The 12,016-nt window shown below is 58.6% G+C and overlaps 5 protein-coding genes across 5 annotated transcripts; 3 read left to right on the plus strand and 2 right to left on the minus strand.

The window, feature by feature from the left end:
- Positions 1-407: 407 nt before the first annotated feature.
- D7B24_004745 (uncharacterized protein) lies at positions 408-1,736 on the plus strand (the record flags this gene model as incomplete). The annotated part of the gene is made up of 1 exon (XM_028638910.1): positions 408-1,736. The coding sequence occupies one exon, from the start codon at positions 408-410 to the stop codon at positions 1,734-1,736; it is 1,329 nt and encodes a 442-aa protein (XP_028490159.1).
- Positions 1,737-3,106: 1,370 nt separating this feature from the next.
- D7B24_004746 (uncharacterized protein) lies at positions 3,107-4,183 on the plus strand (the record flags this gene model as incomplete). The annotated part of the gene is made up of 2 exons (XM_028638911.1): positions 3,107-3,235; positions 3,314-4,183. 2 exons carry the CDS (start codon positions 3,107-3,109, stop codon positions 4,181-4,183), a joined length of 999 nt encoding a protein of 332 aa, XP_028490160.1.
- Positions 4,184-4,375: 192 nt separating this feature from the next.
- D7B24_004747 (uncharacterized protein) lies at positions 4,376-6,170 on the minus strand (the record flags this gene model as incomplete). Its single annotated transcript, XM_028638912.1, has 2 exons — positions 4,376-5,506; positions 5,559-6,170. The coding sequence occupies 2 exons, from the start codon at positions 6,168-6,170 to the stop codon at positions 4,376-4,378; spliced, it is 1,743 nt and encodes a 580-aa protein (XP_028490161.1).
- A 1,521-nt stretch (positions 6,171-7,691) lies between these two features.
- On the minus strand, positions 7,692-8,249 carry D7B24_004748 (uncharacterized protein; the record flags this gene model as incomplete). The annotated part of the gene is made up of 1 exon (XM_028638913.1): positions 7,692-8,249. One exon carries the CDS (start codon positions 8,247-8,249, stop codon positions 7,692-7,694), a length of 558 nt encoding a protein of 185 aa, XP_028490162.1.
- Positions 8,250-9,190: 941 nt separating this feature from the next.
- D7B24_004749 (uncharacterized protein) lies at positions 9,191-11,824 on the plus strand (the record flags this gene model as incomplete). Its single annotated transcript, XM_028638914.1, has 5 exons — positions 9,191-9,254; positions 9,317-10,001; positions 10,057-10,593; positions 10,662-11,012; positions 11,080-11,824. 5 exons carry the CDS (start codon positions 9,191-9,193, stop codon positions 11,822-11,824), a joined length of 2,382 nt encoding a protein of 793 aa, XP_028490163.1.
- Positions 11,825-12,016: the final 192 nt, after the last annotated feature.

Here is a 12,016-nt window from a genome sequence, read left to right on the forward strand (position 1 = left end):
CCGAGGTTTCTCCGGACTGGGGGGGGGTGAGCTTGAGTCTCACCCCTGTGAGCTGCAACCCGCTGCCAGGCCATGCCTCTGGCCCCCCCTTCCCTCATCTCATCGATGATTATGCCCTGCCGTTTGCTAGCAGGGCTTCGTCCCCACGTCCACGGCATGACGTCTTGGCCTCTGGCGACACGCCCTGTTCGCCATCGCAAATGAGCTCTGCGTGATGAGAGCCCAGCCCCGTACCAAGCAAGCTGGCCCAGGTTGCCGTTGTCAGATGCTGCCGTATTGTCTGTTGTTTCGCTGACATGGATGGCTTCTGCTTATGAGGCTTCGTCCCGCTGCTGGGTGCCTTGCTGGCGATCCCCGTTCTCTCTCCTTCTCCTCCTTCTTCCTCTTCTTCTGCTTCCCCCGTACGCATGACGATACCTATCACAGACATGGAGAAAGGAAAGCGCACGTGGAGTCCGGCTGGTCGCAGGGCGGCACGCCGTCTGCCATTGAGACTCGTCAACCGTATCCTCGTCATCACGGCCATCGTTGGCCTCTTTCACCTCGGCGACCTCCACGTCACATTCCGAACTGCCATCCAGGCCAAATACAGCCCAACCCAATTTTCATCCCTGACCTCGGACGAAGAGGTCCTCCTAGCGCGCCAGGGCTGGCAGGCGGAAGCCGTCGAGAACACCGACAGGGCGATGTTCCTCTCGAATCGACCGCGCTGGAAACACCTGGGAGGCGGCCATGAAGGCGATGTCTACCTCTTCAACAACTCCATCATCAAAGTCTTCAATGAAGGCAACAGCCCCTTACGCAACTGCGTTCCCGGTGCACCGCAGACGCGCTGGCCTACAGAGATCCCTGCCACCCTGCTGCTTGGCGGCCACGGTGGCATGGAGCGCGAGAGCCTCAGCATACACGAAGAAGAGAGCGACCCCTTCAGCAGCATGTTCGTCCCCGTTCAGGACTACTTTCTCACCTCGCCCCGCGACCATGAACCCCCCAAGTGGCATCTCGTCACCCCCTTCCTGCGGGCTGGCACCGCCGAGAAGCTCGCTCACGGCCTGAGCACGGCCCCGGAGCCCTTTGATCATCTTGAAATCGACCGTACATACCGTCCGGCCTTCAACGCTCTGCTCTCAGCCTTGGCGCACATGCACACTGCGCACAACCTGTGTCACGACGATGTCAAGCTCGACAATATCTTCATCGCCTCGAGAACAGATTCCACACGCTGGGTCTTCGCCGACCTGGGCAATGCCCGTCAGCCGGATCATCCGTACCATGCTTCGGCTTTGTGGACAGCAGATACGGATCAGCACAGGGACTGTCGGGTCAACGATGCCGTGCGTCTTACCAAGTCGTATCTACAGTTTGTGCGCGGTGCCGCCGCTGACCGCGCTGCTTTTGACGAAGCCTTCTTTCGGGGCGAGGCGCCGCTCAGCAGGCTTTATTGGAGCGTCGTCGGGGAGCCACCGGCGAAGGCGGCCGTGGGCGTTCGGGAGAGGTCGGTCATGTACGCGCCGTACGTGGACGGCTGGGAGGCGCCAGGGGCTGCGTTGCGGCTGCCCGAGTCGGCGAGGCCTCCTGCAGGCGCAGTCAGGGGGATTTTGGGGTTTTTCCTCGGCGCAGAGAACGCGGCGGCCGTGGACGTCTCACGGACTCTTCGGATCGGAGCAAACGAGAGGTTGGGTCGCGTGTTTGGGATGACGGGGCTCTTGGGGGTTCCGAAATCTGGGTGCGCTTGAAGGGGTGATTACACGATATTACGGCCGACACATGATACCCCTTTTTTGTATGGATGGATCTGAGTGCAACGCTCGTAAGTAGCACCCGAGCGACTGAGAACTTAGGTAGAGTTGATTCTCTTGCACTCCTATCTGCTCGCTATCAAAGTGACAAGATGATTAAGATCAGGACAATGAGCGATCTGCATATTAAGCTTTGCTGATCCTTTAGGCCGCGGGTGCAGGTCGTATTTCTCCATTGTGTACAGTGACATTGTAGTGTAGATCCTGCACTGACGTCTTGAATAAATCTTCCGAGGTGGCCCGATTCATACTTTTCCCTTGAACGTTGTCGCCGTCGTCCCAAGGATTCGGCAACTCGAGATGATAGACAAAGGTCGTGGCCTATATTCAGTAGTACGTGAGGTGGAATGCCGTTACTTCCGTCCTCGCGGTGCACGACCCCATACCATTTGTTGACGACATGATCGTGAACACGCAAGCAAGCACATACAAGGGTTTAAGCTTTAGAGAGACGGAGATGGCTCGGCTCGGGATTCGCCATATGGCGTGCACGTCGTCAAGGAAGTCTTCCCGCGCCGGGCATGGGCACCGGCAGAGCAGGATACGAACTTTCCATCCATGAAGAAAGGCAGCCGGTCACGGCTCTTACGGGATGAACCGCACCCTAAGGTTTCGCGTTCCGTGTCCTTGCCATACGCGAGATGTCAATCTTGCGCCTCGCAAACCTTAATCGGGGGCACCCAAAGGATGCGCAACAAGGTTTGGTGTTCGGCGGTATTCAGATGACAGCATCTCTTAGCGTGACGGCGAGCTGGGTCTGCCCGGCTGTCACGGCAAGTTGGCCATGCCCGTCGACGCCAGCCGGGGCCCGGCAGCCCGGCGTGACTTGGTAGGCCGATCAGTAAACCTCCGCGATATACCTAGGTACCCTTGCAAACGAACTGCCAGCGTCGGGGTCCCGGCGGGCCACGACGGAGGGGGCGTGATCGGCAACTTTCGTGTACCCCGGACCAGCGGTATGTGGACGGGCTTACTTCTCCGCCCCTTTCCATACATGCATAGATCAGGTGCTGGACTGCGGGGGGGTTGGCAGTCCAAGGGAAGGAAGAGCGGTGATGGTTGCTGGGAGTGGCGGGATGGTCGACGAACAAGTGTGCGCCCACTTGGTCTGTTTCACCTCGACGCTGTTCCGTTCGGCTGGAGGCATATCGTGATGTGCATGCCAACATGCCGAGCTCCCTGGTTCAGGTAAGATGATTCGGAGTGCGAGGACCAAGTATAAAAGAGGGAGCAGACAGGACTTCATCAACCCCCTCGTGTAGGTGATAGTGCTTCAAGCTACCGAATCACCTGACTATCTTCGCAACATGAGATTCCAGAACGTCCTCGCTCGGGCCGCGACCCTCGCCCTCGCGGGCCTCGCCGCCGCAGAGAAGCGCCAGACCCCTCCCAACGGCGCCATTGTCGTGGCACTCTCTGGCGGTGACTTCACTACGGTACGTACCCGCAGCCCAGCAGAGCCTCACAGAAAGCAGTCTCGCCTGGGTGACCGCCATGCTAACGAGGACCAACAGCTCCAAGACGCCGTGAACTCGATCAAGTCGTCCACGACGCCGTCGACCATCTTCATCAAGCCCGGCACCTACACGGGGCAGACGAAGATACCGAAGCTCGCGGCGGCGCTGACGATCCAGGGCTCGACGCCCAACCACCTCGACTACGCCCGGAACACGGTGGTCCTGACCAACGCGCTCTCGGCCGTCCAGGCCGGCAGCAACGACCTATCGGCGACGCTGAGCGCCAAGGCGCACGACCTGCGCGTCTACAACGTCAAGATCGACAACACGTTCCCCGTCGGCAAGCCGGGCAGCCAGTCGCAGGCGCTGGCGCTGTCGGCCAACGGCGTGCGGCAGGGCTACTACGGCGTGCAGCTGACGAGCTACCAGGACACGCTGTACGTCAACAAGCCGGGCCTCGTCTTCAAGGACAGCTACATCGAGGGCGCCATCGACTTCATCTTCGGCAACAAGGGCAACGTCTGGATCGAGGACTGCGACATTGCCGTCGCCGGCAAGGGCTGGGTCACGGCCAGCGGGCGGTCCACGGACGATAGCAACTGGTACGTCCTCAACAAGGCCAACATTACGGCCAAGAGCGGCGCCAACGTCGCCCCCGGCGCCAGCCTGCTCGGGCGCCCGTGGAAACAGTACGCGCGCGTTGTCGTGCAGAACTCGGCCCTCGGCAGCGTTATCGGCCCTGCCGGCTGGTCCACCTGGGGGAGCGACCCCGTCACCAATGTCTTTTTCGCCGAGTCCGGTAACACGGGCGACGGCGCCAAGGGCCCGAGAGTCACCTGGGCCAAGACGCTGGGCACGCCAAAGAAGATTGAGGACATCATGCCGGACTGGAAGTCGTGGGTTGACCAGGACTACTGGAATGCTTGAGCGTGGTGGTTCTCTGTCCATAGCTAGGTTCTCACCGTTCATTGCGCAACGCGTGGTTTCATGCGTAGTCTTCCCGGAGAGAATACAAGTCAAATCTCGCAAATATGCTTGATGTTGTTCAGCGTCTAGTCCACAACATAGAGAAGACAATGGAAAGACACCGCAAAGCACAGGGTATATCCGTCTCGTTTGCTACACGCTCTTCCACACCCGCTTCCACAGAGAAGGCTTCACTCCTTCTTCCCTCTCAGCCTCTCTCTCCCTCGTGGGCTCGAGATCGCGCCTCCTGCCTGACATGAGATCAATGTCCTCGAGGCGCCAGTATGTCGTCTTGTTCCACCACTTGTATCCAAAGTAGATGATGGCAAACAGCGGCAGCAGGATGTATGCATCGACAAAGCCGCCGGCATCAAACGGCGACAGATTCGTCCAGCCCTGCACAAGAGCCAGGAACATGTTGGCACCGAGCCCAAAGTATGCGTTGTACGGGTACAGTAGCGACTTGAACGGCAGATCGGCCTCATTCAGATTCTGTGCCTTCCAGGCCTGGCGAAATCGAATGTGCACAAACGAGATGGAGCCCCAGACGAGGAACGTCGACACGCCGCTGAGGTTGACAATGTAACCGTACGCCTTGCCGGCACCGGTGCTGTTGTTCATCATGGACAGGGCGCCGCAGAGGTTGGTGAAGAGAATAGCGGGAATGGGAACACCACGCTTGTTGGTCCAGCCGAGGATCTTGGGTGCCTTGCCGTCCTGGCCCATGTAGAGCAGCGTGCGCGAGCCAATGTAGATTGAAGCGTTACAGGCGCTCAAGCAAGTGACGCAGATGAAGGCATTGATCAGGTGCACGCCACCCTGCCAGCCAGCATTCTGAATGGCGACCGTCATTGGGCTCTGCAGGGCCTTGGCATTGGCGTTGACGAGCATGTCCGAGTTGGCAGGGCAGGTGAGACCGAAAAAGATGGCCGAGCCCATGTAAATGAAGATGATGCGCCAGAAGACCTGGCGAATGGCGAGGGGCACGGCACGGCCAGGGTTCTTGGTCTCCGTGGCGGCCACGGCAACAGATTCAACGCCGGCGTAGAATGTCGAGCAGAAGACGAAAACAGTGGCCATGCCTCGGAAGCCATTGTTGTTCCATGGGCCGGGGTCGACCCAGTAGCGGTTGCCGAGGGCCTCCTGGCCGGGGATTCCACCGGAGACGTAGACGAGCGAGAAGAAGAAGTAAGCGACGAGGCCGATGAGCTTCAGCAGGGCGAGCCAGAACTCGGATTCGCCGAAGGATTCAACACCAAGCAATTGAAAGCCGGTAAAGGCAAACTGGTCGTATTAGCAAGACTGGCAGCGGTAGTGTGTTGACGGCTTTACGCACCCAGAACAGCAAGAAGTATCCCCAAAGAGGCACCTTGTCGCTCCAATAGACAAAGATGCTACACAGCGCATTGTACTCGTTGGCGAGCACGCAGAACCAGATGATGTAGTAGTTCCAGCCGATCGCGACACCAAAGGCCTTATCGACAAAGCGATCGCCCAGGGCCGTGAAAGCGCCGCCTGAGGGGTACAACGTCGTCATCTCGCCAAGACTCTGCATGATGCTGAAGGCCACGATGCCAATGACGCCAAAGCCAATGATCAGTGAAGCAGGACCACCGTTGGCGAGAGCACCGCCTGAACCGACGAGAAGGCCAGGCCCGATGATGCCAGCAAGGGCCATCATGCTGAGGTGGCGCGTCTTCAGCCCGCGCTTGACGCCAGACTTGGGGTCGATGGCGTTGAAGTCATCGGAGCTGCTGTCTGTCTTGTCGGGGTGCGATTCGAGGGTGTGGTCTTCCACGGTAGGCGAAATGCCGTGGCCGTGGCGGGCGCGTTCCTGTTCGGAAACGCCAAGGGCGGCGGCGGCGGCGGCCGGGCCATCAGAAGCCGGCAGCGGCGTCGGGTGGTCATGCTGGACATGGTAGTCCTTGCCGTCGTCATGGTGGGCCATGCTGGGCGATTGTCTCACGAAGCAGTCGTGGGGAATCAGTTAGGAATGCAAGGGCAAGGCTTGCGAGGGAAAGAGGAGGAGAAGAAAAGCTCGCAGACAGGGTGATCAGCAGTGAAGAAGGGATCCTGATTTTTAAATGTCGAGCTAGTATCTCGGTGCGAATGCGGCCTGGGCTGGCTGGCCTTGCGTCTTCGTCGGTACTTGGCGTGCCAGGGAGCCCAGGAGATCTTCTCCCACCGTTCCCCTACTTAGTGCAGGGCAGAGGCTGCAACACCCGCCACCGAAGCCGGCGCTACGGCTGACTAGCCGCGTGATTTCTGGAGACAGTTCGAAGACGCTGTGCCTGCCGTGTCTGGATGGGTGTCTGAGAAGACGAGTGGAGATTTGGCGGGGGGTCAAGCTCAATCCCAAGCGTAGAGCAATACGCTGGGTGGCGATGGCGTGCTCAGGAATGTGCATCCCAGGCTAGTAAGGTTCGGATCGCGTCATGGGCGATGGCCGCGGGAGGCCCGAGTTCATTGGCCGTTGCCGGGACCCAGACCAGTGCCATGGTCAAGGACATGCAGATTCGGCTTGTCTTGCATCTTCTGCATCTTCTGCTCGCGTGGGGAGACTCAGCCAGGCAACGCTGAGGCCTGTTCCCGCGTGGGGTTTCGGTGACAAAGCGGGCTCGTGGCGTCGACACGAAGGGTCCTGTGAGCCGATAAAACGTGCCTTGTGTGCTGAACGCAAGACCACTGATGGGTTTGGTCGTCACCGTCTGGCAGGTCTGTGGCTGAGGGTGCCATCGTATTGGGACCCAAGGCTGAAGTTAGCTTGAATTTGCCATAACGCCAGCATCTGACGCAGACAAGCTAGCAGTGCGCTGCTGGGCGTTTGACGTCTGTTGCTGTGCAGATGGTAACCCTAGAGTCTCTCTCCCTTGTCGGTCATGTGCGGGGATGGATCGAAGCTGTGCATCGCTAACAAGTTGACCGCCTAACATGGCATCAAAATTGGTCATTGGGTCGTGGGGTATCATTTCGAGGTTTCAATATTGAGGGGCACAGAACGTCCTGATGTTCAGGCGCACGCCGGATTCGGCTTCGATGAAAGCGATGAGCATGTGATGGTGTTGTAGGATGGATTGGAATGTACAGCAAGCAAGCAGGCACAGACGCGGAGTCGGAGGGGACGTGGTATGGTGGCTGGTGGCTGGTGGCTGGCAGTGGATGGCTAGATAAGGCTGATGTGCAATGGAAACACACAAAGATGGTGGGTGCGCACAAGCTTGCCAGGTTTTGCCAGCTGCCCCATCGCCGGCCAGCCGGATCCACCTGCTCCGGCCGGCCGGCCGGTCAAGTATGGTGCACGAGCCGGTCCCGCTTCCGGATATGGTCTACCACAATGCGGACCATATCTACGTGATTGTAGTAAAGAGTGTTGAGATTGTGACTGTGTTTAATTCACCCCCAAGCCTTTGCAGACGAACACAACTTCTCTTTCTACGAATCGCAAATCTCACCAGTGCTCAGACGCCTCTCACCCGGACCGATAACTGGGAGGCCCGCCAGTGCTCCTTCGTCCCAGCTCCACCTCAGTAGCACCCTCTTGTCCCTGCTCCAGCTTCGCATGATCCTGTTCTATCCTTCTCCTCATCTTGCGTGTCCCGCAGCACCAGATCGTGCTCAACAGCCCCGTGGCGATCCACAGAAGCATGTTGATGAGATTGAGCCAGACGGCCACCTTCATCCTGCCTGACGCCGGCGGGAGCCCGTCCTGTTCTTTGTATTGCCCTTCAAGATAGAGCGTTCCGAAAACACCAGTGATGGCCGCCCAGAAAACAGCAATGACCCAGTCCCAGACGCACCAGCCGTAGCGCGTCACCGTGATGAAGAGATGCAGGAGCACCGTCATCATGGAGAGCACTGCGGCCACGATGGCAAAGATCCACTGCGAGGTGCGAGTCGATGAATCGTCTCGCGTATCGATGCCGTAAAGAATGGCGATGATGAGTGCGAGAAGGAATTGCAAGGCACGGAGGATGGTGCGGGCGATCAGGCCGCCGGCGCCGCCTTTGTGCCAGTACCCGTCGTGCATTCTGTTTCCGCCTTGGTGTTTGCGCTGTCGATACTCTCGAGTATGTTGATGTGTTTTCTTCGTCGAGCTATTCTGATCCCAATGCGGCGAACTGTGTTCGATGTGCGTTCCGGCTGTTGGATCAGAGTTTGGTGCTGGAAAGAATTGCGAAGCCGTCGCACATGTTCAAGTCGGACGCAAGCGATGGAGATGATTCTAGGGTTGGTCTTGAGAGTGAAGTCGCAAAACAAACTGCCGAACAAGAACAGGGGACCTCCTCTTTACATACGCTCATGAACCCTTCCTCGGACGGGGTTGCCGACGCCATATGTCGATCCCGTCGAACCAGATTCCGTACCCATGCTTCTGGCATTGATTCAGCGTTTCTTCGAAATGGAGCAACAATTTGTGGAGACCCAAACCCGATCAAATGCGCAAAATCACTGATTAGCTGAGCTCTCTCTCTGGGAACCCGATGGCGCCGGTCGCCGAGTCAGTTCCAGACGGGGCCAGGCCCCAGAGCGGCTTCAGCGGGCTGTGTTCTGGTATCGTGCTTCACGATTTGCGTATTCTACCCGTAAATTCGGACACGCAGCGTGACGGCACCGCCAACGACTCGAACATCGGAACGCCCTTCGCTACATTCATGCGAACTGTTACAGATCTAGAGGGCCGTGCAGGGTTGCGCGTCCGGCCGAAGACCGGGGAAGAGCAATTGATTCGCGTCTTGAAATGACGTCCGACTCGCGATCTAAGCCTTATAGGCAGTCGTGATCCCGAATCTGGTCAACGGACAAGTTCTAGTCATTTTGATTTTCTCATCGGGTCCTGTATCATTTGACTTTTGGCTCCCTGGGGTAAAATCTTGTGCCAAAATCCTCTGCATCGAGGACATGCTTGACGACGAAACTGGTCTTTGGATTTAACGCTCCATCGCCAGCATGAAAGGTTCGAAGACAAACATGAAAGATGATGGTTTTGACACCCTTTCGCTGAGTCCGACACTCCAGGACCATGAAACCAACGGTAGGCTGTCACATTTACTCGTTACACGTCGCTTTGAACCGAACAAAAAGCTGAGCAGCCAGGCGACGGCCGTGTCGACATCGACATCGACCCGCGGGCCTCCAAGCAGCTGGACAAGATCCTCACGTCACAGACCCCTCACGACTCAGCGAATGCCAGGCCTTTGCGACCCTTGAGCCCAACGTCCACTCCGCCCCCCAATCTCAATATTCTCATCCAGGTCATCGGCAGCCGCGGCGACATCCAGCCCTTTGCAGCCTTCGGCCACGAGCTCCAGAAGCATGGCCATCGTGTCCGCCTTGCCACGCACGACACATTCCGCACGTTTGTACAGTCTGCCGGTCTCGAGTTCTTCCCTGTCGGCGGTGACCCCTCGGAACTGATGGCCTACATGGTCAAGAACCCAGGCCTGATACCGAGCATGGGCAGCATACGCGCGGGGGACATTCAGTCGAAGCGAAAAATGGTAGCCGAGATGCTCGACGGGTTTTGGCGGAGCTGCATTGATGCTGATCCGGAAACGGGGGCGCCATTCGTGGCAGACGCCATTGTGGCCAACCCACCAGGGTTTGCGCATGTCCATTGCGCGCAGGCGTTGGGTGTGCCATTGCACGTCATGTTCACGATGCCGTGGACGAGCACGAGGGCGTTCCCGCACCCGCTAGCCAACCTGAAGGGCAAAGACGAGGGGCCATCCGCTGGAAAGTACTTGTCGTATGGCATTGTCGAGTTTATGACTTGGAAAGGGTGAATATGACGATAGTACTAGAGGGACCATGGGAAAGCTAACGAATGGTCACAGACTCGGCGACATCGTCAACAGATGGCGCGAGGATACACTGTGCCTGGAGCCGATCGCAACGAGTGAAGGCTGCAGACTTCTCGAAAGCCTCGCCATCCCCTTTGCCTACTTCTTCTCACCGGCGCTGGTGCCGAGACCAGTCGACTGGGGCTCCAACATTGACATCTGCGGCTTTGTCTTCCGCGACGCCCCGAAATATGACCCCCCAGCCGCGCTGCGCAAGTTCCTTGATGCTGGGTCTCGACCCGTATATATTGGCTTTGGCAGCATTGTTGTCGACGACGCCGATCGCATCGCCACAATCATCCACGAGGCAGTCCGCCTTCTCGGCATACGCGCCATCATATCCAGCGGCTGGACAAACCTCGCCAGCGAGACGGATGCGGAGCCAAGTCCCGATATCTTCCACATTGGCGAATGCCCGCACGAGTGGCTCTTTCAACAGGTCGCAGCTGTTGTACACCATGGTGGCGCGGGCACCACGGCCTGCGGGTTGGGCTACGGCAAGCCGACAATCGTCGTGCCCTTTTTCGGCGAGTATGTGACATGTCTTCCCTCCCCAAACGCCCGCCCTGAGACAGGCCAACCCACGACTGACATTTCAGCCAACCATTCTGGGGCCACATGATCGCCGAAGCAGGCGCCGGACCACCGCCCATCCCCTACGCGGCGCTCACCTCCCGCAAGCTCGCCGACGGTCTCTCGTACGCGCTGAGCCCACAGGCTCTAGCGGCGGCACTTGAGATTGCAAACACCATGTCCGTCGAGCAGGGCGCGCGCGTCGCTGTCGAGGCGTTTCACAAGCATCTTCCGCGCGCGGGACTGCGGTGCGAGCTGTTTCCGCAGGAGACGGCGGCGTGGTCGTACAAGGGGGAGCACCGCGCCGTGCATCTGTCGAAGAGGGCTGTGGCAATTCTCACGGCCCGGGGCGTGCTTGAAGAGAAGAAGCTGAAGCTGTGAGCATTGTTCCCATCGATTTGCCTGCCTTTACAATATGGTATGCTAACCTGCACACCTGCACAGACACGAGACCAAGCCGTTCACAATCGACATCCAGCGCTGGGACCCCATCACCGCCATCTCGGCTGCCTCGGTTTCGACCCTCGCAGACATGGGCCAGGCCACGGCCCGTCTCGTCTACGAGCCCATCTCGGAAGCCCGTCAGTCAAGCACAAGTCGGCAGCACTCGCCTGCCCGTGGCTCGGGCGCCTCATCTCCGGCGGTCGAAAAGGCGTCGCCTTCTGTGGCAGTGGCAACCTCAGCACGTGCCGGCAGGATTGTCACGAGCGTCGCAAAGGGCGTTCTGGTGAGCATACCGCTCGCCGCGACGGAGGGGCTGCGCGCCGTGCCGCGCCTCTACGGGGAGGACGTCAAGAGGCACGCCGACGTGCGTGACTTTAAGAGCGGGGCCGCTGTTGCGGGCCAGGAGTTTCGGAACGGGATAGCCGGCGCGGCGATGGACATTGTGACGTATACCTATCGGGGGAAGAGGGACGAAGGCCCGATGGGGGTCGCGAAGGGGTTGGCAAAGGGCGTTGTGAGCTTGGCCACCAAGACGGGGGCCGCTGTCGGCGGATTGGTCGCATATCCAGTGCAAGGGGCATATCGTGGAATCAGGGCGGCAGTGAGGTCGACAGCGAGAGGAAGCATCGAGAGCGCAAAGAGGGAGGAAGGGGTTTGGCTCATACGGCAAGGCGGCGAGTCCTCCAAGGTTGACTCAGTGGTTGTTGCAGATTTCGAGTCACTCAAGCGGTCACGAGACCAATAGGAGTATCACTTACATCAATATGAATGCAAATGAAGAAGCATCTAGACAAAAGTAATGTGCAGACGGAAGACTACGATGAGAGAGACAATGGAGACAAGAGAGCGGAGACGAAACATAAAAAATTTGAAGATGCAGTGGATGCGTCAGGAATTGAGCCCAACGGGGGGCTCGAACCCCCAACCTTGAGATTAA

The sequence above is a fragment of the Verticillium nonalfalfae genome, assembly GCF_003724135.2.
Source record: "Verticillium nonalfalfae strain VnAa140/NRRL 66861 chromosome Unknown scaffold_272, whole genome shotgun sequence".
Lineage (NCBI taxonomy): Eukaryota > Fungi > Ascomycota > Sordariomycetes > Glomerellales > Plectosphaerellaceae > Verticillium > Verticillium nonalfalfae.